We start from the raw sequence: 26,444 nt of genomic DNA, 5'->3' as shown, positions 1-26,444 counted from the left end.
GGAAAAAAAACAGTCACATGCTCCACTGACTAAGCCAGGAAGGCGCCCCTCGTCTAAGGCTTTTAATTTTTTATTTCATTTCAGGCTTCTTTTTTTTTTTTTTTAAAGATTTTATTTATTTATTTGACAGAGATCACAAATAGGCAGAGAGGCAAGCAGAGAGAGAAAGGGGGAAGCAGGCTTCCCGCTGAGCAGAGATCCTGATGGGGCTCGATCCCAGGACCCTGAGATCATGACCTGAGCCGAAGGCAGAGGCTTAACCCACTGAGCCACCCAGGTGCCCCTCGTTTCAGGCTTATAATACCATCTTAGGGATCTCGGCACTGACATGAGCATCTTGAGTTAGTCTAACAGTTACTAATACAGAATGAGATTCTAGACCTCCTGGCTTTTTTTTTTTTTTTTTAAGATTTTATTTATTTATTTGATGGGTTGTCAGGGGACAGCACAAGCAGGGGGAACTGTAGGCAGAGGAGAGGCTTCCCCACTGAGCAGGCAGCCCTATGCTGGCCTCGATCCCAGGAACCAGGACCCTGGGATCATGACCTGAGTAGAAGGTAGACACCCAACCAAATGAGCCACCCAGGTACCCCTAGACCTCCTGAGTTTTAACTTAGGGCTCCTTCCATGTCACTACAATGCTTCTGAAGTATAACCAGGAAAGATCACAGCATAATTACTAAACTCTAAAATTATGAATCCCCAGAATTTATATGCTTTGCACATAATAGGTGTTTCATAAATATTTCCTGTGAATTAAGATATTTACGTTACATTGGAGATTAATTTAATGAAAGCAGGAAACTGTATTAGACTCACAGAGGCAACATCAGCAAATCCCTTGCCCTCCTTAGTTCAGAGTAGTTCTCACAGGTCAGCTCAAGTTACAGAAATATGAGGAGAGATCCCTGTTCTCTGCCCCTCCCTGTAACTCTTTCCACATCCCGGGGCTGTCCAGTACCTGCACAACCAGGTTCCCACGGCTCCGACAGAACCGCTCCAACATCTTGAGGAAGAGGTGAGTGGTTTCCACCAGGTCACGAAGGAAAGAACGTGGCTGGCATCTCTCATCAAACTTTCGGAAGAGTGCCAGGAAGAGTTCTCGGTACTCCATCACATAGAAGATGTTGTCTAGGAATGGGGAAGAGAAAGGAATGGAAGGATTGGTCTGGAAACTTTGAGAAAGAGAGAGACGGATGAAGCTGGAACTGGAAAGAATGAGAATATAGTCAAGAAATGGGCAAGGCCAGGATTAGAGACCAGGCCAGGGCCTTACTCTTGATGATGCGGCTGCTCTCCCTCACAGCCTCGTCTGGGGACATGTCCATCTCATTCACTGTGGCCAGCAGTTCCTGATAGGCCTTCAGCGCCAGGTGCATCCTGGGAGATGAGGTGAAGAGGAAGCATGGAGGACAATTTAGGAAGCTGGCTCGTGGAAACAGTACCACTCCTACCCGTTCCAAAAAATACTTCCATCAAAAACAGTAACCCAGCCTGTTCTTGCTCCCCAGCCTAATCACCTTAATCCTAAAACAGCAAGGAAAGTACCACTCAGAATTCAGGCACTCTGATTCCTAGCCTGGCCAAGATGCCCACTTTGACCCCAATTCTTTTTTTTTTTTTTTTTTAAGATTTTATTTATTTATTTGAGAGAGAGGCAGTGAGAGAGAGCATGAGCAAGGAGAAGATCAGAGGGAGAAGCAGACTCCCCGTGGAGCTGGGAGTCCGATGCGGGACTCGATCCCAGGACTCCGGGATCATGACCTGAGCCGAAGGCAGTCGTCCAACCAACTGAGCCACCCAGGCATCCCTTGACCCCAATTCTTGTCCCACTCACCGACGTGCCCAGGAGGCAGCTTCCTTGCGGTCAGTCAGCATCATCTCATAGTAGTTGGTGAGGTTCTGCTCAATGAAGTGGAAGGTACGGACACTGAGGGTCTCAGAAACCAGGCCTGGCCGGAAGGAGGCAGCTCTGTTGAAGGCCATGAAGAAAGCCAAGGCCCACATGTAGTAGGTCTCGTCATGCTGCTGAGCCTTCTCCCGCAGCAGGTGATCCTGATGTCCAGGAAAAAAAGACCACGTCATGACTCCAGGGCTTCCAACTTTCTCCTCATCTTATAGGATGATGGGATAGACCCTGGACACCACTGTAACAATATTCCAGGATTTGGAATTTCCAGCCCTCTCTTGTTCTCTCCAGGTCTCTCCTCTTCCTCTGGGAATTTCTCTAAGCCTTTTTAAAAAAATTTTTATTTATTTTTTAAATTTCTTTTCAGTGTTCCAAAATTCATTGTTTATGTACCACACCATGTCTAAGCCTTTTTAAAACAGCCCCAATAACCCACTCCCTCCCAGCATCCTCACCATCTCTCAAGGGCACCCTATACCCCGCCTGACTACTAGTCTACACTCTGGGATCAGCCTCCCATAGGCTCTTCCCCAGGTCCCCTTCTTACCCACCACCGGCCCCATCACCTCTCTGTTCCACCCTTCCCAGGCTCTCACCTTCACTGAGCCCATGAGCCGGTTATAACAGTTCTCTAGGAACTCAGAGCAGAAGTCTCTGAGGAAGAGTCTCACATTGAGGGCAGAGCGGCGCTGAATGGACAGCTCCCGGGCAGCTTGGCGACGTTTAGGCACCCTTCGGGGCTGCTTTCCCAAATCTGAACTGTAGTTTCGGAGCTAGAGGTGTAGGGTGGGGAGGTCAGAATTACTTCCCACCACCACCTTCCCCCTGCAGCTCTTCCCACATTCCTAGTGCTACAATTTCCTCAGAAGAAACTCTTAGGGGTGCCTGGGTGGCTCAGTTGTTAAGTATCTGCCTTCAGCTCCGGTCATAGTCCCGGGGTCCTGGGACCAAACCCTACATCAGGCTCCCTGCTTGGCGGATAGCCTGCTTCTCCCTCTCTCACTCCCCTTGCTTGTGCTTCCTCTCCAGCCGTCTCTCCCTCTGTCAAATAAATAAATAAAATCGTTTAAAAAGAAAGAAAGAAAGAAAGAAAGAAACTCTTAGAAGGTTTTTTCCCTCTGGTACTAAGTGAAGACATAGATAAAGACAATAATGCCAGAGGCTCAAAAATTTTTCTCCTGGGGCGCCTGGGTGGCTCAGTGGGTTAGGCCGCTGCCTTCGGCTCGGGTCATGATCTCAGGGTCCTGGGATCGAGCCCCGCATCGGGCTCCCTGCTCAGCAGGAAGCCTGCTATCCCTTCCTCTCTCTCTGCCTGCCTCTCTGCCTACTTGTGATCTCTCTCTGTCAAATAAGTAAATAAAATCTTTAAAAAAAAAAATTTTTTTTTCTCCGATTGTCTCCAACTTTCTTTTTATTTTTTAAGATTCTCTCTCTTTCTTTCTCTTTCCTTCCTTCCTCCCTCCTTTCTTTCTTTGTTTTAAAGATTTTATTTATTTGAGAGAAAGAGAGGGGCGCCTGCATGGCTCAGTTGTTAAGCGTCTGCCTTCGGCTCAGGTCATGATCCCAGGTTCATGGGATTGAGTCCCACATCGGGCTCCCTGCTCATTGGGAAGCCTGCTTCTCTCTCTTCCACTCCCCCTGCTTGTGTTCCCTCTGTCACTGTGTCTCTCTCTGTCAAATAAATAATAAATAAAAACAAAATAATTTAAAAAAAGAGAGAGGAGAGAAAGAGCACACGCGCACAAGCAGGGGGAGGAGCAGAGGGAAATGGACAAGCGGGACCCCTGGGATCATGGCCTGACACTTAACGGACTGATCCACCCAGATGCCCCCCAAACTTTTTTTTTTTGGAGACAGAGAAAGAGAGAAAGAGTGCACATGTGAACAAGCAGGGAGGAGGGCCAGAGGGAAGGGGAGAAGCAGACTCCATGCTGAGCAGGGAACCCAATGAAGCACTCGATCTCAAGATCCTGAGATCATGACCTGAGCCAAAGGCAGACGTTTCACTGACTGAACCACCCAGGCATCCCTGTCTCCAACTTTCTAAGCCCAAGAACAAAGACGGTTTACTTCCAGAGATGCTTGCTTACCTTTATTTCTTTTGTATGATTTTATTTTTAAGTAATCTCTACACCAACATGGGGCTCGAACTCACAGCCCCGAGATCAAGAGCTGCATGCCCCACCGATGGAGGCAGCCAGGCGGCTCCCTCGCTTACCTTCCTTAGGGACCCTCAGCTCCACAGTGTTCCCACCCCACATGAGGAGCACACTCACGTTGTGGAGACCTTTGTGAAAGATGAGGTCCCTCTCCCCAATGGATTTCAAGCCTTGGACAATGTAGGAGCCCCCAAATCGAGAATGCCTGCAGTAAAAACAATAGTCCAGGGTGATTCCTCAATTCTCTGGAAGCTTTATCACCATTCTCTCTCATCAGCATATCACAGCATATTATGACTCCAAAATGTTATTTGGTCATCACTGTCTTAGCCTTTGGCCCAAGCCCTCAGACTTCCACACTGAAGGGCTGGGGACAGAGGGAGGGCACCTCCCTGTCACTCACCTGTTGCCTCGCTGAAGGGCTCGAGTCTTCTTTTCTGCCATCTCTCGCTGGCGTAACACCTCCAGTTCTGCCACATCCGTGCTCCGCTCCTGCGCTAAGCGTCCCTGTCCTACTCCCGCCAGCGGTTCAGGGTTCTAGATTCAGAACAGAGAGGAAGAGTCAGAAGGACAGTCATTCCTTATTCTAGGTTCAGTCCTGCTGGGAACAGAAGAGGTGAATGAAATAGAACTGTTGAAGGTATCCCATACTCAAGACATGATCAGCTCTCACTCACCTGCTCCCAGATAATTCAGTCACTGTTTCAAGAGGAAGTCTGGCTACACAGCAGAAAGTACATGGGTGAAGGGACTAGGGAAATATGCCAGGTTCTCACCTGGTCACGAAACATAAGGGAGACAATCTCTAGCACATGCAGGCTCCATTGTTGCTCAGCGGGCGAGCTGGCCAGAAAGAGAAGCAGGTCATCCAGACCACTGAGGTGAATTGCCCAGAGAAGCTGGTCATGGACACTGGCGTCATCGTCGATTCTCTGGGGAGTGAGTGATAAGGGGAGGAAGACAGGTCATTTGGTTTCACTGCCCTGCCTTGAGGTTCTCCAACTCATTTCTTGACCAAGGGTCCCCCCCTAACTTGTCAGAGGGCAGAAAAGCAAAAAAGGGCAGCTCACCTTAACCAAGCATAAGAAGGCATACAACCCAAGACCCTCTCACCTTCTCCTGATCGAGGTCAGTAGGAACATGGAGAATATTTCTGACCAGCAGCAGGATCCGTTCAATCAGCAAGTTATCTTCCTCTTGCCGCTCCTCCCAGCCCTAGTCAGATGGATGGTTAGAGGCAAAGACTCCCTGTGGAAGGCAGGCAGCATCTACCCTGGCTAAAGGGCAGAAGCCTAGAGAAGAACCAGGATTAAGGGAGAAAAGAGGGGTGCCTGGGTGGCTCAGTGGGTTAAGCCTCTGCCTTTGACTCAGGTCATGGTCTCAGGGTCCTGGGTTTGAGACCCGCATCAGGCTCTCTGCTCAGCAGGGAGCCTGCTTCCCCCACTCTCTCTGCCTGTTTCTCTGCCTACTTATGATCTGTCTTTCTGTGTCAAATAAATAAATAAAAAAAAAAAAAGGGGGGGGTAAAAGAGTACAAGCAGTCCTGAGGCAGCCAGAGACAATGGACGGGACCATGTATTGCAAGGACTAGGACCGTATCTCCAAACTCCACTGTCCTGACAATGACCAGCCAGCCTGGTGCTCTGCCTGGAGGAGGAGCAAGGCACTAAGAGTCCCCTGGGATCCTGGGAAGTGGACCCTCACTCACCAGCTGCAGCAGCTTATACAAAGTTTCACTGAGGACTCCAAAAGCCTTCTCACTGGCAAAGGCCTATAAAATAGGGGAATGGACCTTAAGTGGTACCCACCCTTCCTTTCCCTACCTCCCCCAACTTTGGACCCAGGGGCCCTGAAGGAGAACCTCACCTCTTTGTAGGCCTGCAAGTAAGCTAGCACCTGCAGAAAATGGCGCCGGAAGCTAGGCTCCTTGGGCACACTGCCAAAACAGAGCAAGGCTGGTTGTGTCAAGTTCACCATCAGCCTGGGGAGACCATGAAGGAAGGAGACGTTGTTCAGTTTCCTCACTGGGGTCAAACGCCGAAATCTATCAGGTCAAACGCCAAAGGTTGGCACATCATAAAATGGAAAAAGCTGGGGAACCAACCTGATAACAGCATCAAAAAGAGGCTTGTCCTGGCGGTGCTGGGTAAGCATGGGTAGAAGGTCACTCTGCAGGATCTGGGCTGCCCCCAGCTGTCGCCGCACGTCGCGAGTGTCATCCTCATGCCTCAAGTATCGGATCAAATCCTTCACACTCTCTTCAGGGACAGAATAAACATTTACAAGAACCCTGGAAGAAGCTCCATCCCGGCCCCCAGGCTACCCATACCCACAACTGGAGAAATTCTACAGACCTCTGCAATTCAAGCAGGTTTTTTTACCTCAAAAAGGTACTCACCTAAGCAATCTGGTTCCTTGTGGTAAGTGTCTCCCTCTAAGTACCCAAGGGCACTACACGTGGCTAGAAGTTCACAGTTCATCATGTACAAGTCCATACACCAGTGGAGCAGCCGAGAGAGACAGATGGCAGGTGGAGACAGGACTCAGCAAGGAGGAGGCCTGTAGAGACAGGGAAAGGTAACACATGGAGGGTCCTCTCCAAGAAAGGGAGAGGGGAACAGAAGAGGACCCTAATGCTCATAGTATTTTGAACAAGGTCCTCAAATGCTTCCCTTTTGTCAAAAGTACCAAAAGTCTTATGCCTAGTTCCAGGGAAAGCTTAAACTAAGGCTTCCACCTCATCAAAACCAAGGAGACCCCAAGCCTAAGAATTAAGCATCTGCTCCATACTCTAACTTGGATCTAAAACTATGGAAACAGTCTGTTTCAGAGTCAAGGTAATATATAGAAAGAAGGCATGGTCAGAGAAAGGCATCAACCCTGACACTTTCAACCTCAGAGAGCTCCGTAGCCTTCTGGAGGAAGGGTGGGGCAGGGTGGGATGAGCTTCCCTCTCCTTTAAGGCCCCTCCACCTACCACAGACCCTCCACACACCCTGTCACAGCTCTGTGTACCACAAGGGCTAAGAAACACAATGATTCTACTTAGGATCTGACATTCCTAGGAGTCCAGAGGCTTCTGAGACACTGGGGATGCAGAGAGAAAGTTCCTTCACCATCCTCCCCAAAGTTACTCTTAAATTTTGGGGATCTTAGTAGAAGCTAGTGTCTAACAGAATAGGTGTGGAAAAGAACTAAACAGAAACCAGTTCTCAGAAGAACCATCTTCCTTTTCTAAAGCTTGTCCCTTTTGATTAAGATCCCTAAACCCTCATCAGGTAATCAAGTAGGCGGAGATCCTGAATCTTGGGATGTTTCAGAACCTGACCCAAATAATGCAGACACATGCACACACATTATATTCACTAACCTGTTCCTGTGGAAAACTGGGAATGTCCTCAGTCTTGTACACCATATTCAGCTACACTGTTCTCAGGCCTTGGCAGCTTCCTCTGAAAAGACCTTTCCCTGTTGCATATAGCTACCTCTAGCCCCTGACTCCACCCCTGTTCCCCAAGAGTAAATGTGTAGTGTCCAAAGGACTAAGGTTTAATGCCTGATGTTATCTCCTTGCATTTATGTAATTGGTCTGCTTCTCTAGGCTACGTGCTACCCTTCTACCCACACACAGTGCTAATCTACTTTCTGAACTCTCAGCCCAGCAAGAGTGAGCCTATAAAACACTGAAGGACCAGAAGTCTGAAGGGAGACTTCTGTTCAGTGCCTTCTCTCATGGGACCTGTAGCTCCTCAGACCTGGACTCCAGTGCGGTAGGTGCAGTGTGTGGGATCTCTGATTCTCCCCTGAGACACATCCAGCTTTTTCAGATAGGTCACTGGTGTGTTTACATACGTACACATGCACGCGCGTGCACACACACACACACACACACACTGCACACTTCCCTGTCTGCTCTAAGTGGCAGCCTAGGGAGCTGACAAAAACAAATAGAACAGTCTATAAAGATGCTAAGTCAGCACATCCTCTTTGAAATAAGAGCCAGCATCACACTCTGGTACTGAAAGGTGTGACAGGATAAAGCCTTCTAACAACAGAGACAAAGCCATGTCTGGGAGGCTCTAAGACATAACCTCATACAGTCCTAGCTCCCCTTCCCCTATATCTTTGTAGACTGTAGACCAATGTGATGTAAAGATTCAGTATTTGTAAAATTGGCCCCAACAGAGTACTCAGACGTCTGCTTTCAACACTCTACCTGAAAGGCAAAAATAGCGAGCTAGTAACAGCTACCTGTTACTTGGCTATCGAACTAAGAAGGGGAGGGGAAAGGAGATGGGAAAGGAGCAGTCCTTGCAGACTTGAGATGGGAAGAGGTTATGTAAGAGACCCAGGACTGCAGGTTCTAATCCCCCGCAGGTTTGTTTTTATCCCCCCTTGCAGTTCTGACAAAACCAGAGAGCAACAGGCAAAGCAGAGGGAAAAATGAGTCAGATGACCTAATGGAAAGCTCTCTGGTCATGAAGCAAGCTGTCAGTGTTGGGCCTGTCCATTAGCACTGGAATCAAACGGCTCTCTTACGCATTTCAGCCATTCTGGGTGGAAACGCGCTATTAGAAAATCATCCAGAGACAGAAAACTTAAATAGTTCATTCTTCATTCATTTAACTAGAAACTACTCACTTTGTCTGGTCTCATCTTCCTCTCCTAGACCACTTATACTCTGATTGTCTTATTCTCCTTTACTAAATGTTGGCTTATGGATTTCTGAATGCACTTAATGTCTTTCATTTAAGAATCATTGGATAGGGACGCCTGGGTGCCTCAGTCAGTTAAGCCGCTGCCTTTGGCTCAGGTCATGATCCCAGGGTCTTGGGATTGAGTCCCACATTGGGCTCCCTGCTCAGCAGGGAGCCTGCTTCTCTCTCTGCCTCTGCCTGCCATTCTGCCTGTTTGTGTGCTCTCTCTCTCTCTCTGATAAATAAATAGATAAAATCTTAAAAAAAAAAAAGAATCATTGGGTAAAAACTAACACAAAGAACAGTATAAGGGTCACAGGGTGGGGTCAGGGTCCTGGCTTCTCTTCCTCCCTCTCTGTTCTTCACCAAGGCAGAGTCACAGAAAGGATGCTGTGACAGCCATGAAGGTGCCCACTCGGAGATTTCTCATCAAGAAAGAGCTTGTCAGGAAGCCTGGGTGGCTCAGTCGCTAAGTGTCTGCTTTCGGCTCAGGTCATGATCCCAGGGTTCTGGGATCCAGCCCCACATCTGGCTCCTTGCTCAACAGGGAGCCTGCTTCTCCCTTTGCCTGCCACTCACCCTGCTTGTGCGTGCTCTCTCTCTCTCTCTGACAAAGAAATAAAATCTTAAAAAAAAAAAAAAAAAAAAGAGAGAGCTTATCATTCAGCTGCAAAGAACGTGGCTTGCTGACAGCACCTCCAGGATCCACTCCAGCTCTGCACTTCCTGGGCAGCCCCTCAGCGAATGATAAGCACAGGGGTCCTCAGGCCCAACAAGGACCCCTCTACCAGTCAGTCCTTGCTTCTGAGTTTCTCCCTGGCTTGGCCAAGACTGGCCAATCAGCTCTGTGGGCTGAGCCTCTTGCTGCCCTCCAACTTGCTCCCGCCTTGATCTATCACAGCACTCCTCACTCCACTCAGCTCCTGCTCCCCAGAGGAGCTGAACTGACAGACACCTACCCCACTTCCATTACATGGTTACTGTATTTTGAGAAGCCTGTTAAGTTATATCACAGCACGTTGTAAACGCAGATGAATACGAAGTTAAAATAAAAATCAGTGTTCCCAAGCCTCATGATTTCATGTACCAGTGTATGTCCCCCCCCAAACTGGAGAACCCATCTTTACTGGTAAGGATAATAAAGATAGGGATATTAAAAAAAAAAAAAACTTTTTTTTTTTTTTTAAAGATTTTATTTATTTATTTGTCAGAGAGAGAGAGGGAGAGAGAGCGAGCACAGGCAGACAGAATGGCAGGCAGAGGCAGAGGGAGAAGCAGGCTCCCTGATGAGCAAGGAGCCCGATGTGGGACTCGATCCCAGGACGCTGGGATCATGACCCGAGCCGAAGGCAGCTGCTCAACCAACTGAGCCACCCAGGCGTCCCCTAAAAAAAAAAAACTTTTTAAAAGCCCCACTAACATCTATTAACACCAGTGTTTCATAAAAGAAAAACAGCTTAACACACACACAAAAAGTAGATATTATATAATCTCAGCTATGCCCTTTCCTTTAAGGTACATAAACAAGTCTTTATGAAAAACTCCCTACATTGTCCTTCTTTTTCTCATTTGACTTCAGACTGATAGAAATGTTATTACAGACCAGTACTGTTCTGCTCACTGGCACTTAGGAATCATTGATTTATATATTTATATAATAAAAGACGGGGTACCCAAGTGGCTCAGTTGGTTAAGGCACGGCCTTTGGCTCAGGTTGTAATCCCAGAGTCCTGGGACTGGGTCCCCCGCATCGGGCTCCCAACTCTGTGGGGAGTCTGCTTCTCCCTCTGACCTTCTCCCTTCTCATGCTCTCTCTCTCTCAAATAAATAAATAAAATCTTTAAAAATAAAATAAAATAGGGGGCGCCTGGGTGGCTCAGTGGGTTAAAGCCTCTGCCTTCGGCTCAGGTCATGATCCCAGGGTCCTGGGATCGAGCCTCATATCGGGCTCTCTGCTTGGCAGGGAACCTGCTTCCTCCTCTCTCTCTCTCTCTGCCTGCCTCTCTGCCTACTTGTGATCTCTGTCTGTCAAATAAATAAATAAAATCTTTAAAAAATTTTTTTTTTAAATTAAAAAAATAAAAATAAAATAAAAGTCATAAACCAGCCCAACAAAAGGAAAGTTCCCCGAGGACAAGGTTTCATTTTACTGTTTATTGCTGTACCCCTCAAAGCCTAGAACATGCCTATAGTGAGCATGTTACATATTTGCTGAATGAATTAATTTTGAATCAACGGATTATCCTGGGTCATAACCTCTGAACCAGTGAGCCCATTTTGGAGATTATAACCCAAGAAAACAATTCAAAAAAGAGAGGAAAACAAAAATAATACCTCTTACTAGAACATTTTAGTTTATAAAAATGTTTTCATAGCTTTATTACACTTTGAACCTCACAACAGTCCTAAGTGATAGATACAATCATTTCCATTTTACAGATGAAGAAACAGGCTCAGAGAGAATGAACACTTCAGGAAGATGTTTATAGATGAGTTATCTTTAATGGTGAAGGCTTGGAAACAAGTCAGATATCCTAACCCTGAGGAACCGCTAGGAAAACTTGATAATTTCAATAAACAATATGTCATGTAAATAAAAACTGCACACTAAAATTCAAAAGTTTATATTAAAAAATGGCACATACGGGCCGTCTCGGGGGCGAGGGGCTGACTCTTGATTTTGGGTCAAGTCATGATCTTGGGGTCTTGGGACTGAGCGGTGTGTCAGGCTCCCTGCTCAGTGGGGAGTCTGCTTGTGATTCTCCCTCTCTCTCTGCGCCCCACTCATTCAACCCACTTGTGCTCACGTGTGCTCTCTCTAATAAACAAAACCCCCCCCCTTTTTTTTAGATTTTATTTATTTGTCAGACAGAGAAAGAGAGCAAGCACAAGCAGGGGGAGCGACCGGCAGAGGGAGAAGTAGGCTCCTTGCTGAGCAAGGAACCTGATGCAGGACTCAATCCCAGGACCCTGGGATCATGACCTGAGCTGAAGGCAGATGCTTAACCAACTGAGCCACACAGGTGTCCCAATAAATAAAATCTAAAAAAAAAAAAAAAAAAAAAAAAAAAGCTTAATTCTGATGCAGACGAGAGAGTGGGATTTCCTATAGTTACCCACCCCCCCAAATCCTTTCCTCCTACAAAGAAGGAAAAGGAGAAACCACATGAGCTATTTCCAGGCTTGGGCAGAATAAACACAAGTCTATAATTTCTCTTTGTTCTAAAATAAGAGCATTTTATTACACTTCCTGGATTTTCTGCTTTGAAAACAATTCTTCCCGTGTTGCCTCTTTCACTCACAACAGAGGCAAAACGGGAAAACCATCCATTCTCGTTTGCCAAAGAACCAATAGAAAAGAAAAAATTCCTTTTTTTTCCCCCATCAATAAACTCTTGGATAGGTTTTTTGTTTGTTTGTTTGTTTGTTTTGTGAAATGCAGCGGTTTCTGAACTGTTGGATTTCATAGTCGAGTCTTTAACTTTTTTTTTTTTTTAGGGTGACTAACATAAGGTTGCATACTTCACATTTTGTAACTTAAGGACACTTACACACACACATATTGCTTACTCTAAAATGGTTCAGCTGCTGTGGAAAATAGGCAATTCCTCAAAATGCTAAACACAGAGTTATCATAAGACCCAGCAATTCCACTCTTAGGTATTTATCTGAGAGAAATAAAAAGTACGTCCACACAAAAACGTGTACATGAATGTTCATAGCAGCATTATTTATACTAGTCACAATGTGGGGAAGAACCCAAAATGTCCATCAGCAGATGAATAGATTTTGTGAAATGCAGGGATAAACAAGAAGTGGCATATGTATACAGTAGATATTTGGCAACAAAAAGAAGCAAAGAGCTGATGCATGGTACAACAGGGATGAAATTGGAGAACGTTATTTTCAGTGAAAGAAGCCAAACACGAAAGGTTACATACTTTATGTTCCATTTATATGAAATGTCCAGAATAGGCAAAAGCATAGAGACACAAAGTAGATTAGTGGTTGCCAGCGCCTGGGAGAAGGAGAGATGGAATACAGCTGGTACAAAGTTTCTTTAGGGGGTGATGAAAACACTCTAATGTTAGTGCTATTGGTTCTACAACTCTGCGAACTGTACCCTCTGCACGGGTAAATTTTATGGTCTGTAAATTATATCCCAATATAAAGCTGTTATGAGAAAATCCCATGCAATTACTATATATCCTATTTTCCATTTAAACATTAAAAAAAAAAAAAAAAAAACAACAACAACTAAGAATAAAATCTCAGGATAAAATACAGTCCATTGGGTGCCTGGGTGGCTCAGCTGGTTAAGCAACTACCTTCAGCTCAGGTCATGATCCAGGAATCCCGGGATGGAGGCTCGCATCTGGCTCCTAGCTCTGCGGAGAGTCTGCTTCTCCCTCTGACCTTCTCCTCTCTTATGGTCTCTCTCACTCTCTCTCTCTCTCAAATAAATAAATAAAATCTTAAGAAAAATACAGTCCATTAAATTTGATAAACTAGAATTTATGAAAAAACTAACTATATTTTACTTTCACAGTTCATCAGAGACAGATGGGAACCTTGTCAAACACCTTAGAGCCAGCAGACCTGGACATTTAAAGGGATGTTAGTTACTTTTCCCACTCACCTAAGTACCAAGTGGTTCAGAGGAAGCACTATTCCTCTGAAACATACTTGCATACTTGTAGGCCTCAAAATGCAAGACCCAAATAAAAGCAAAGGATAAAATATTAAATACATGTACTATTGAAAATAGAAAAGGGGAGCCTGGGTGGCTCAGTGGGTTAAGCCGCTGCCTTTGGCTCAGGTCATGATCTCAGGGTCCTGGGATCGAGTCCCGCATCAGGCTCTCTGCTCTGCAGGGAGCCTGCTTCTTCCTCTCTCTCTCTGCCTGCCTCTCTGCCTACTTGTGATCTGTCTGTCAAATAAATAAATAAAATCTTTAGAAAAAAAAAAAAGAAAGAAAATAGAAAATTAACTCACTTCTTGAAAACAAAGTAAAGCCAAACAAAAAACTCTGCCCCAAACCAACTCTAAGAACCAGCTCTGAGAATCATTAGTATGAACAGAATGACATTTGGCATTTGGATTCCAGTTCTGACCAGTACTAAATTAGTGATCTTGAGTTTGTGGCTTAACCTAAACTTTAGTTTCTTTATCAGTCTACCGAGAAGATAAACAGGGATATTTAAATGCGATCATGCATGGAAAGCAGTGCTTTTCAGAGCATGGCATGCAGACCACTGCTGGTCCACAGTCAGTCTGCATCAAGTATAGACATGAAGCGTAAGCATTTAGAACATCTTACAAGGGCGCCTGGGTGGCTCAGTGGGTTAAGTCTCTGCTTAGGTCAAGTCATGATCTCAGGGTCCTGGGATAGAGCCCTGCATTGCGTTCTCTGCTCAGTGGGGAGCCTGCTTCTCCACCTCTCTCTCTGCCTGCCTCTCTGCCTGCTTGTGATCTCTGTCTGTCAAATAAATAAATAAAATCTTAACAACAACAACAAAAGAACATCTTACATTAAGTGTTAATGTTTGTTGAATCTAATAATTTTTTTTAAATTTTTATTTATTTATTTGACAGAGAGAGATAACAAGTAGACAGAGAGGCAGGCAGAGAGAGAGAGAGGGAAGCAGGATCCCCGCCGAGCAGAGAGCCCGATGTGGGACTCGATCCCAGGACCCTGAGATCATGACCTGAGCCGAAGGCAGCGGCTTAACCCACTGAGCCACCCAGGTGCCCCTGAATCTAATAATTTTTTAAAAGATGCATTTCTTGGGGCTCCTGGGTGGCTTAGTGGGTTAAAGCCTCTGCCTTCGGCTCAGGTCATGATTCCAGGGTCCTGGGATTGAGCCCCACATCTGGCTCTCTGCTGGGCAGGGAGCCTGTTTCTTCCTCCTCCTCTCTCTCTCTCTCTGCCTGCCTCTCTGCCTACTTGTGATCTCTATCTGTCAAATAAATAAATAAAATAAAAGATGCATTTCTTTATTTATTTTATTTATTTATTTGACAGACAGAGATCATAAGTAGGCAGAAGGCAGGCAGAGAGAGAGGAAGAAGCAGGCTCCCTGCGGAGCAGAGAGCCCGATGTGGGACTCGATCTCAGGACCCTGAGATCATGACCTGAGCCGAAGGCAGCGGCTTAACCCACTGAGCCACCCAGGCGCCCTGCATTTCTTTATTTGGGCAGGGATGGGCAGAGGGAGAGTCCTAAGCAAACTGCACTGAGCACAGAGCCCAACTTGGGACTCGATCCCATGACCCTGAGACCATGACCCAACCTGAAACCAAGAGTCAGCCGCTCAACCAACTGCGCCACCCAGGCTCCCCTTGAATCTAATAATTTTAAAAACTCTATATAATTCTGTATTTTTTTTCCATGTTATTTTTCTAGTAATTTAATTTAGTTCAGGTCCTGAGTATCTCTAGATTAGATTACTCAACTGCTTCCTAACCTAACCTCTTTCCCTGCCTTAGTTAAGTCTTTTCATAACATGGTTACCAGATTTGACCATATAACCACCCTACCTAAAACCCTTCAATGGATACATAAGAAACTTCATAATGATTATCTCTGGGGAAATTGGGGGGCGGATGTCTGGGGTAGGAGAAACATTTATAACATCTGTCTTTCACTTTAGCACTATTTGAATTGTTTATCATTAGTAATTAAATAGTTCCAGTGTTTTACAAAAGTGTTTTTAGAAAAGTATTTTATGGGCGCCTGGGTGGCTCAGTGGGTTAAGCCGCTGCCTTCGGCTCAGGTCATGATCTCAGGGTCCTGGGATCGAGTCCCGCATCGGGCTCTCTGCTCGGCAGGGAGCCTGCTTCCCTCTCTCTCTCTCTCTCTCTCTCTCTCTACTTGTGATCTCTCTGTCAAATAAATAAATAAAATCTTTAAAAAAAAAAAAAAAAAAAAGAAAAGTATTTTATATGTCAATTCTTTTTTTTTAACATTTTTTTTAATTTTAGTTTTTTTAAGATTTTATTTATTCATTTATTTGAGAGAGAGAGAGAGAGAGAGAGAGAGAGACAGAGCATGAGAGGAGAGAGGTCAGTGGGAGAAGCAGACTCTCTGGCGAGCAGGGAGCCCGATGTGGGACTCGATCCCAGGACTCCAGGATCATGACCTGAGCCGAAGGCAGTCGCTCAACCAACTGAGCCACCCAGGCGCCCTTATATGTCAATTCTAACTCAGTAAAGGCGGAGGTGGGAGAAGAAAGAAAGAAAAGTACTAATTTTTAACAGCTTCGCGGGGGTGGGGGGGAACCTACTTGGTCCTTTACCAAGATAGTTTGAGAAGCACTGATTGATACCAGGCATTTAACTGAATGCTGAGCACAAAGTAGAACTCTCAAAATGTTCATTTCCTCTCTGCCTATTGGACTCTATAATCAGCCACTAAATGCTTATGATGAGCCTCCAAAGAGAAAAGGTGCTAAAGAAACTTAAGAAATGTAGTTGCAGAAATAGAACCCGCCTAACAGAAAAGGAATAATATAAAAGATAAGTCAGGATAAGATCTAAGGAAGTGACACTGAAAAAAATATTCTGAAAAACTAGGGCTCTTTTCAGGTGAAAGTGGTCAAGGAGGTTTGGTCAGAGGAAATGTGACTGGATTGGGGCCTTCTAAGGTTCCACAGTGTCCAGGCAGCTAAGAGGAGGTGGGGAGTTTAGGCAGAGAATGACCAGAGCAAAGGCCAAGAGGGAACCACTGTGGGTAACTGAAACTGAAAGGACAGCAGTAGAAAAGGGGTTTGGAACTGACTTTATGGGACAATCTTGTCTTTGTTTACCAATTCAAGGATTTAAACAAAAACCAAGAAGTCATTGAAGATTTTTGAGCTGAAAAACAAAATGATCACACTGGGGTCACACAGGCAGTATCACATAACCTGGTAGTGTATCACTACATATCATTCTCTGCAAGGACTAAGTCTTTTTCCTTTCATTGCATTCAACCCTGCAAAAAAACCCAACCTCAGATCAGTCCAACCATCCACTTCCCAGACTCTTGAACTTAGGTCTGGACTCATACTTGCTGAAGAAAACCAAATCCTGCAGAATAATACACAATTACTGTGTACTCTCCAGCCTGACCACAGCCCTCAGCCTGGCCCAGCCAATCTTTTTTAGTGTTCCTAGGCCACTTCCTCTTCTCTTTCCCAAGGAACAACTGTTTCTAGCTTTCACCATTATCCTCAAGTCCCTCTACTCCACTGCTTCCCAGACCTTTTAGCTGGTGTGTCTGCCCCCTTCCTCTGAGGAACAACTCAGTCCGTCATCAGACAAGGAAGAACTCTTTCAACTTTCTCCACCCAAGCCTAAAAACGTACATATTTCAAATACCCACCCATACTGCTTTGCTTCTAATCTAAGCCCTCCATTTGTGATTTATCAATCACTTCCTGTCCCTTAGTTGGTTGTTCCTCATTTCTTTTTTTTTTTTTAAGATTTTGTCTTTTGCAGGGTGGCTGGGTGGCTCAGTCATTAAGTGTCTGCCTTTAGCTCAGGTCATGATCCCAGTATCCTGGGATCAGGTCCTGCATCAGGCTCCCTGTTCAGCGGGAAGCCTGCTTCTCCCTCTTCAGCTCCCCCATGCTTGTGTTCCCTCTCTCACTGTCTCTCTCTGTCAAAATAAATAAATAAAATCTCAAGAAAGAAAGAAAAAGAGAAGAAAAGAAAGAAATGAGGGAAGAAAGAAAGGCGGATATGTAGTAAGGAAGATTTTTATTTTTTAAAGTAATCTTTACACCCAACATGGGACTCAAACTCACCACACTGAGATCAAGAGTCTATCAACTGAGCCAGCCAGGTGCCCCAGTTGTTCCTCATTTCTCATTTGTTTCCGATCTTCTTTATATTGGCCCATATAAGTTGCTCGAAGCCCTTCCATCTCAGGGAGGAAAAAACCCAACATAAAACAAAACCTTTCCTTGATGCCATAAGCTACTCTCCTTCTCAAGCACAGATGGTCATAGGCCTTGGTCTTCAGTTCTCTTCCAGTCTTATTCTACATAGCCTCTTTGGGCAAACTCATCCATTCTCACATCTTCAACTACCATCTCTGAGTCATTGGCCAGCAAATCTCTACTCTTGCCATACTGAGGTCCCATGGTGTCAATCTCACATTCCACTAATGAACAACATTCTCCATCTTTATGTCTCACTGATATCTCACATTAAACATGACCAAAATGGAATATCTTCCCTCTAAATTTGTCTCTACTTCTATTCTGGATCTCTTTAGGGACTGACACTCTCTACTCGGTCATTCACGTAGGAAAGCTAGACGTCATCCTAGATACCCCAAGTCATTAACTCAGGCTAATTCTACTTCCTTAACCTCTCCTATCCAACCCCTATAAACCCCCACTGCTACTGCCTTTGTTCAGACCCTGAATATCTCTACCTTAGGCTACTCAACCACTTCCTAACCTCCTTTTCTGCTTCCAGTCTTGTTCCCTTAAATCTATTCACAAAATGGTTACTAGATTTGGCCATACAACTATAACTACCCTGCTTAAAACCCTTCAATGGATACATAAGAAACTTCATGGTGATTGTCTCTGGGGAGAATGGGGGGGCTACAACAGAAGAAAATATTTACCTTTCACTTTAGTACTATTTGAATTATTTACCACAGCATGCACTACAAAACCAAAGTTTCAGCAGCTTCAAATGCCTACAATACAAGGTCCTTCATAATCTCCCCTGCTGGTTTTTAAGCTGCTCTCTCAAGTTACTCTTCTGTCCTAAATGCGCTAGAGTCTATCCTTTCATCTTTTAAGTTTCAGCCCAAATGGTACTTCCTCCCAACTCTTCCATACAGAAGAGACCTCTCTCTCCTGTGTGTCTACTTTGTGCTGTAAATATACTTCCATCATGATATCTACAGATCATGTTATATGTCATACTTAAACAGATTGTTTGAACTGTCTGTCTCCCTCCCTTAGCCTTAGATTCCCTGAGGACATGAAGTATTTCTTACTCATCTCTGAATTTTCAGAGTCTAGTTACAGAATCCGAACTTACAGGGGGTGGGGCTTGGACAAGAGTGTTTTGAAAGTGCTCACCAGTGATTCTACTCAGTCTCCTGTTAATAACTGATCTAAATTATAAACTCCTTGAGATCAGGAATCATTGTGACCAGCACAATGTGAATGATCAAGAAATGGTTTTTAAACTGGAATGGAAGCAGACAAGTCCTGAAATTGAGGGAGGAAGGGTTGGAACTGGAGATTTGGAGGAATCAGAATACAAGGTGTGTGAAACTGCGGCAATAAATAAGTTTACTCAAGAGGGTCCAAAGTGAGACGAGTTAGGGAGCCAGTGCAGACTTGTCACCCAGTAACTGCAGAGGACTCATTTACATGTGTTTCTCCATCTAGACTGTGAGTTCCTTAAGGTTAGGAACTCTATCCTATTCTTCTCTGTCCACCTGTCACTGAGCACAGTGCACAGCTTAGAACTTTTTACTGGGCCATATCAATGACACTAACATAAGGAAGTACAATACTTCCAGAACACAAAGGAAGAAGTGACTACTTTGGCCAGGGCAGTGGGGGACCAGAAATAGACGTTTTCAGAGGGACAAATAAGCTCAGTCCTGAAAGAGAAGTTCATTTGGCAGAGAAGTAGTTCAAGTGGGAGGGAAGAGCAGGAGCTTAAGGCATGAAGGACCACACGGCTGATACACCCCTTCCATGTAGCTGGGATTCGAGTGCATGACACAGGAAAAATGTGGGCGCTTCAGAAAATTAGTCTGAGAGGATGTGAAGGGCCACGGACGCCACCAAAGGATTTAAACCTGACTGTGGGGGGCCAGAGGGGAGTTTTAAATTTAATCTGAAATGACCAGATTGACTTTGTAAAAAGGCAACTAGTGGCAGCACGAAGGGCAAAGTAAAGAACCAAGAATCGAGGGAAGGAGCTTCATTAGTAGCTGACAGTCCAGCTCACAAACCCAAGCAAGAGCTGTATCCTCCTTATGTCTCTCACCCGAGAGAAAGGAGCTAAAGAAACGAGAAATCCATTCTATAAACACCCAAGATTTAAGTCAAGCGAATTTCGATTTCCGACTCCTGCTTGGCGGGCTGCATTTGTTTCTTCGGGTCTGAACAGGATGGAAAGTTCCAAAGTGGAAATGCCCGGGAACCTTCTGTTCTTCCTGAGGGGTTCCACGCCATCCATCCCATCACAGTCGCACCACTGCACGACGACCGGCTGTACAGCCGAGCGCGGGGTGAACGCCGCGGCACCTACTGGAACTCGGGGTGGAGAATTGCGCATGCGCGCCTATCGCGCAAGCCCCGCCCCCTGCCTTGAAAGCTGGTGGCGGGAAACCATCCGCAGCACCTCTCGAGGGTGCCCCCGCGGCTCTGAAAGGACGTTGTCCGCTAGAGCCTTCTCTCCCACACACTCACCCGTTCCCGGCCGGTCCTCAGGATCCCTGCGGAGCCAGCGGCCCTCAGGGGCCCGGCCGCAGCCTTTCCCGCCACCCTACCGGCGAGACCAGTCCCCGCCTGAGCGGGGAGTGGGGCGGGCGAGCCGGGCTGGTCCATGTAACCCCAACCGAGCCGCGGGGGGGGGGATAGTGGTGGTGGTGATGAAGTAAGGAAAAGGGAAGAGAGTACAAGTACTGTTTGATCTGAGTTGATCCCCTATGGTGAGCTAAGAACCACAGCGCTATAAATTTTCTGCTAAGATTATAGGGATCAAAGACCGATTAGAGGTAAATTTGCAAACATTCACCCCCCGCTTAGTCAAGTGGATTATTCCAAATTCTCAATGGTTAGTTAGAAAAATTAGGCTTTATTTGGGAGGAAGTGGAGAGTTGAGCTACGGGCTAGAGTGGTCTTCCAAGCTAGAGATATAGTTTTAAAGCTTGCGAAGGGAGCGGGCTCCTAAAAGGAAGAGAACAACAATAAATATTCACTGGTAAGTTGAGGATCTCCTCTGGACTCTGCTGAGATGAGTGTATTTTGCTGATGACAAAAGAAGAGAGGGCTCAGACGAATAATAATCTGAATCATTAAGCATTTGAATAGAAGGAATCAATTTCTGGGATATGAAGAGAGTTTTAAGAGATTTGCTGAAGATGAAAGGACACACGAAAGAAAAGTGAAAAGACGCACACAAAAAAGGAAAATAAAGAAGACTATAAAACCAGGGGTAAAAGCAGAAAGATACCATTTGAAGAGTGTTTCTGATTCGGTCTAACGAAATTAAAACTGTGAGGATCAAAGCCTCTCCCTCCTACGGCCCCCCACCCCTACCTCTGCATTTGCTCTGGGCGTCAGATTTCCTGTTTTGACCTTAGGGAGCTTTCCTTTGGCTTAAGTACCAGTTGCCTGGAGGCGCCTCTGGGTATGCCTGGCAAAACTGCTAAACTATTTAAATTTTCTAGGTTCTAGGCTCACCCTACCCCTTGTTTAGATTGGGAGCTCACTGGCCCAGGGCCTCCCAAAGAGATCCGTCATACCAGAACGAACACAAAACCCAGCTGGTGGATGTAGACAAGTTTATGTGGCTTTACCGAACAGTTCAAATCCCACTGGCGACTTTTCTCAGAGCTACTTCCCCACCCAAGTCCCTGGGGCAAGCATCCCTGAGATAAGTTGGCTACACTCTTCCATTAACTTCTCCCAATTTTTTTGGTACAATTGCAACCTGGTATGGGGCTCATGCCTCCATTTTCTCTCTCCCTGCCCTCAGCCCCTTCTCCCAACCCTTGGAATGCCTTGTCTCCATCTGCCTCCTGTGAGGAGTACCCCCTGCTTCCCTGCTCCCGCATAAACCTAGGGCCATAATAAACTGACTGGCAGCAGGGTGAAGGCCAGAAGCTGAAAGGTCTTGGTTCCCTGTGCTCACCACACTGGGTTGGGAGAGTAAGGTATAGGGTGATAGCTTTTTTCCCTTCCCTACCTCTCCTGCTGTGCCCCAAAACTCAGACACAGCCACGTTCACTCACATTCATACCATTCATACGCACAATCATACACACAGCGGCGAAGAGAGGTGGGTTGGGGAGGAAGGGAAGTTTGCACAAACCAGCTCATGAATGCAACTTGAAAGATTTCACACAGCAAAAGGGGGAAAAAAAAACACACATAAATTAAAAAATAAAGAAGTATATGTCCCTCCCCCAGTCTCTTTCTTCGTCCAGGGGTTGGCTCAACCCCTCTGAGTAAACCCAGAAGCTTCCTACTCCCTCTAGCCAACTGGAGTTTTCACAGGGCCTGGGTCTTCAGTTCAACAGGTTCCCCAGTGCCCTCTGGTTGTCCACTGGAGTCCCTGGGCCTGGCGCCCTTGAGAATAGACAGTCTCTCAGAAACACTCTTGAGCCGGGGAAAGAGGAGAAAGTCGTAGAGGAGACTGCCTAGTCCCCCTCCAATGATTGGGCCCACCCAGTATACCTGTAGGAAAAGGGAGAAGAAAACAAACATCTGTACTTGGCACATACAACTGGGCACTATTTAAGCAGAAACCAGTGTTTGTTTTTAAATTCTAGATTGCTCTACTGCTTGTACCTCAAAACTTACCATTTCTTTTCTGACTCACCAAATTAGTCCTTTATCCCACATATATATTCTATTTCTTGTTACCAGTTTCACTAGTTTATAGATTGCTTTGGAAAAAAGGGGGGGTTTGATTGTGGTAAAACACATGACATAAAATTTACCACCTTAACCAATGCTAAGTGTACAGTACAGATGTATGTTAAGTATATCATATTGTTGTGCAACAAACCTCCAGAACTCCTTCATCTGGTCAATCTGAATCTCTGTACCCATTAAACAATAGCTCTCCATTGCCCCTTCTCCTGAACCCCCATCAAGTACCCTTGTACTTTGTTTCAGTGAATTTGACTACTCTAGACATTTCACATAAGTGGAGTTATACAGTATTTGTCATTTGGTGATGGTGTATTTCATGTAGCATAATGTCCTCAAGGTCCATCCCATGTTGTAGCCTTTGACAGGACTTCCTTCTTTGTAAGGCTGAATACTACTCCGGTGCATGTGGAGACTACCTTTTGTTTATCCACTCAGTTATGAGGAACACATGGGTTGCTTCCACCTTTTGGCTTCTGTGAATAATGCTTCCGTGGAAATGGGGATACAGCTTTGAAAAATTTTTAATTATTTCTGTATGCTTGGCTGGCATATGACTAAATAACACAGACATAGCCAATTTTTATTGAGGTCTTAGTCCAGACCAGGTGCTGTGCTAAATATTTCACACATACAATGTTCACACTTACTTCTCCTCACACCCCCATTTTATGGTAAGGAAACTGGGACAAAGAATGACAGAGTCATTTGCCATGGTCACACAGTGGCCAATAATGTGCTAGAACGGGGGTGAGGTGCAGGCCCATCTGTACGCATACATATCCTGAGCCCTGAGAGGAGCAGGTTTTGACTTCCTGTTCAGTTGTCTATCCTCATAGTGCTAGTTTTAGAATCCTGTGGATACTTAGTAAAAAATCCCTGACCAACCAACCAGTGAAGGAACAACATGAGCAAGAGCTTCTCTTTCTAGCAAATTAATGAATTGTGCTCACAGAGGCATGCCGGATTCTGCGACAGCCCCTATAGCTGAGTGCTAGTAAAGCAGTTAACATATCCAGATGGAAATCAGGAACCAAATATGGAGCCTGCAGCCCACACCCATACAGGAGGGCTTTGGGATCTTGGCCCTCTCCCCTCACTCACCCAGTGGTTGGTGAAGTTTCTGGTGAGAATGGCAGGAGCAAAGGAGCGGGCAGGGTTCATGCCTGCACCAGTATAATAGATCTGCAAAAGACACAGTCATAACTGAGACACTTTCCCCTACTTCGCCCCAGCTTCTCTCCCCACAACCCACATGCCCCCAAGGGCTGGCACCTTGCCCCCAGCGAGCAGCAAGAAGGGAAGGATTAACTGAGGGTGGGCATTCCACAATGGAGTAAAGGCACTATGGATCCCTAGACAAAGCCCACATCTACTCCTGATGCATACACTTCCACCTTGGGGTCAAGAAGGACCAGATATAGAGATCACAAAAGAGAGGACTAGAACAGGCTCGACTCCTCTGTGCCGACCAAAACAGAGTGAGGAGGACTATGTTCATGTTTGACCATGAGCTGGGCAGAAAAAAACTTTAAAAGTTGGGAAAGGTCTAAGGGCCATAGAGTCCTTAAACAAGAAGTTTCTCTCCTCTCCTGCTTACCCCAAAGAGGTGTCCCAGGGTGAGGGAGAAGCCCACAGCCAGGGCTACAGATCCCAGGCGGCCATTGCGCCTCTCGTCGTATGTAGCAAAGATGCAGAGCACAAACTGGAGCGTCAGGAAGATCTCCACTGTGGTGGCCTGGCCCACACTCACCCCAGGGTGCAACTGGGCGGAAGAAGAAGAAAGGAGGCAACTCATTAGGGTTGTCCCAATGTTACCTCCTCAGGGCTTCCCACACAGCAAGCCCTGTATGGCATCATTTCCCTGGAGAGGGAGGATGATACAACCCCCTTCACAGTAATTGTATTTGCTTCTTGTTTCTCCCAATAATACTCCTACATGGTAGAAAGAATTGTACCCACTCAGGCAGATGAGGAAGCTGAGGCCCCGTCAGGCAAAATAATTCTCCTCAAGAACCTGCAAGGAGTTGGAAGGAAAGCTGAAACCAGAACTTGGGTCTCTTGAGTCAGTCCAGGCCTTTATGCCTTCCTTACTCCTCCAAACTACATTTGACACACATGTGTGTGCATGAGAGCATACACTCCCCCCCCCCATCCCCACAACATCCCAGACCCTTGAGGAATTGGTCGGCCTCCGCCAGGCAGGGAGTCAGGGTACCAGGTTCATCCAGCCCCACTTAGCTGACCATTACCGTATTAAGTGCTAGGTTTCCTCGGACGGCAGGCGGGGTGACACTGTATAGCATGGCGGCCCCAGACACGGCTCCCAGGAGTTGGGCTGCCATATAGCAGAAGGCCCGGAGCAGAGACATCTGGGAACCCACAAGGAAGGCGAAAGTGACTGCAGGATTGACATGGGCTCCGCTGATGTGGCCCACAGCCTGCACCAGCGTAGCCAGGGCCAGGCCAAAGGCCAGAGCCACCTGCAGGACATGCAGGGGTCCGGGGGTCCAACGCAGTGAGGCCCCCAGTCCAAAAAAGACATAGAAGAGGGTGGCAAAGAACTCAGCAAATATGGCCCTCCAGAAGGAGGCTGACCTCAGTTCCCACATGGCAGGGGGGATGGGCACAATGCCTGGGTCCCTGATACCCCCCTGGCCTGATCTGGGTGGACAGTCCCCTTTATAGAGGACTCTTAATCCCTGGGAGGGGCAGGCTGAAGTGGCTGGTCCAGCCTCTTAACCCCTTCAGAGCTGCAGAGGGCTGGACCCACTCTTACGCATCTGATAAAGCTGCTGGATTTTCCCCTCCCTCTTCCAAGGGAGATGAGCAGAGCCCTGGGTGGGTGTTAGGGTAGGGGTAGAGCCAGGGCTAGAAAGACTCTGAGAGAAAAGGATCAAGAACAGGGGGACCGTCAAAGTCCGTTTCTCTCTTTGTGTCAAAGTTAGGGTTCATGGTCCTGATTGACATCTATATTAGAACATTCCTCAGTTCTGCTTGGAAGATCAGTCAAATTGAGTTCACTTCACAGGGTATTAGACTGTGCTCCTAGGGGCCTTCAGTCTCCTCTGAGTCGGCCAGGGGTAAGGGTGGGGGTGGGGGTCAGGAGTGGGGTCCAGCAGGGAAGCTGGATAACTGAAGAGAATTCTTTAGTTCTCTGGGATTAGAGGGCCTTTTCCCATTGGTTGGTTTGGTCTGGAATCTGTGGACCCTGCAGCTCTGGGACAGAATAGTTCTGCTGTGTCTGTTTTTCTCCAAACCCAGGTTCCCTACCCCCAATCCATGCCAGCACCTCCCTTTCCAAACCCTCAGCCTGGCCTTGTAAACCACAAAGATAAGAGGAAGAATCTATCTTCCATGGATAGGGTGGGGGTGGGCTTGGGGACTGGGGAGGAGAAAAGGACTTAGTAGTTAAATTTCAGAATCAGCTTATCCTTCATCTTTCCTAACTCACAAAGTCCTAGCAGGAAGTACTCAAAAGAAAGAAACTGAGTCATGGCTATGGAGCAATGCGAGGGTCTAATGCCTCCTAATATGGTCCTAATCAGGACCCCGGGGCCTTAAATCTTGATCCCTAAGGAAGAGTCTGGGGATGGGGGTGTCTGGACAAGCATGCTGGTCAAGGAGAGAGAAGAGGACAAAATGGGGTAGAAGAGCATGGGGAAAGAGGTTCAGTTGTGCCCAGGCTTGATGGGGGACTTAGTGGAGGGCTCTGCGGTAGTAGAGAAGGCAGAATGGGATACACTGGAAGGCTCTACCATCTCTACCCCATGGCAAGTCATACATGCTACAAGCGTTTCCCATGAAGCACCAGAGGAGAACAAAAATTTAAAGAAGAGGTCTGCAATATTGGTTCCCAGCATTGGACCCATCCAATACATCTGTGGAGAGAGAGGAAGGACACAGATTCAGGCCTCTTCTCCTCTCATCCTCCAATATCCAGCTTGGGAATGGATAGGAACAGTTACAGCAAAGGCAGAGAGCCTGTCTCACCCACCCACATGTAGGAAGTTGCTGAGAACAGGTCAGAGGGCACCCAAGGAGACTAGAG

General features: G+C 46.4%; 2 protein-coding genes across 3 annotated transcripts in view; both read right to left on the bottom strand.

Moving 5' to 3' along the window:
• Positions 1 to 20,266, bottom strand: part of LOC111160224 (timeless circadian clock) — a 28,530-nt gene extending 8,264 nt beyond the window's left edge. For both annotated transcript variants that reach the window (XM_022523134.1, XM_022523133.1), the window contains exons 1-13: positions 20,204 to 20,266; positions 6,467 to 6,627; positions 6,173 to 6,326; positions 5,935 to 6,049; positions 5,777 to 5,839; positions 5,182 to 5,283; positions 4,845 to 5,000; positions 4,472 to 4,605; positions 4,186 to 4,273; positions 2,506 to 2,682; positions 1,838 to 2,055; positions 1,277 to 1,380; positions 962 to 1,131 (exon numbers count right to left, since the gene is read on the bottom strand). In XM_022523134.1, the coding sequence (XP_022378842.1) occupies positions 962 to 1,131; positions 1,277 to 1,380; positions 1,838 to 2,055; positions 2,506 to 2,682; positions 4,186 to 4,273; positions 4,472 to 4,605; positions 4,845 to 5,000; positions 5,182 to 5,283; positions 5,777 to 5,839; positions 5,935 to 6,049; positions 6,173 to 6,326; positions 6,467 to 6,563 (1,578 nt within the window). In that variant the 5' untranslated portion in view covers positions 6,564 to 6,627; positions 20,204 to 20,266. The remainder of the gene's footprint in view (positions 1 to 961; positions 1,132 to 1,276; positions 1,381 to 1,837; positions 2,056 to 2,505; positions 2,683 to 4,185; positions 4,274 to 4,471; positions 4,606 to 4,844; positions 5,001 to 5,181; positions 5,284 to 5,776; positions 5,840 to 5,934; positions 6,050 to 6,172; positions 6,327 to 6,466; positions 6,628 to 20,203) is intronic.
• A 306-nt stretch (positions 20,267 to 20,572) lies between these two features.
• LOC111160198 (major intrinsic protein of lens fiber) lies at positions 20,573 to 25,033 on the bottom strand. The gene is made up of 6 exons (XM_022523105.1): positions 24,646 to 25,033; positions 23,994 to 24,158; positions 23,498 to 23,578; positions 21,988 to 22,195; positions 21,056 to 21,152; positions 20,573 to 20,683 (listed from the first exon to the last, which is right to left on the bottom strand). Exons 1-4 carry the CDS (start codon positions 25,003 to 25,005, stop codon positions 22,010 to 22,012), a joined length of 792 nt encoding a protein of 263 aa, XP_022378813.1. The 5' UTR covers positions 25,006 to 25,033; the 3' UTR covers positions 20,573 to 20,683; positions 21,056 to 21,152; positions 21,988 to 22,009.
• Positions 25,034 to 26,444: the final 1,411 nt, after the last annotated feature.

This window comes from Enhydra lutris, unplaced genomic scaffold (assembly GCF_002288905.1).
Source record: "Enhydra lutris kenyoni isolate GAN:26980312 unplaced genomic scaffold, ASM228890v2 scaffoldscaffold74, whole genome shotgun sequence".
In the NCBI taxonomy this organism is placed as follows: Eukaryota; Metazoa; Chordata; class Mammalia; order Carnivora; family Mustelidae; genus Enhydra; species Enhydra lutris.
This window is presented reverse-complemented; position numbering and strand designations above follow the sequence as displayed.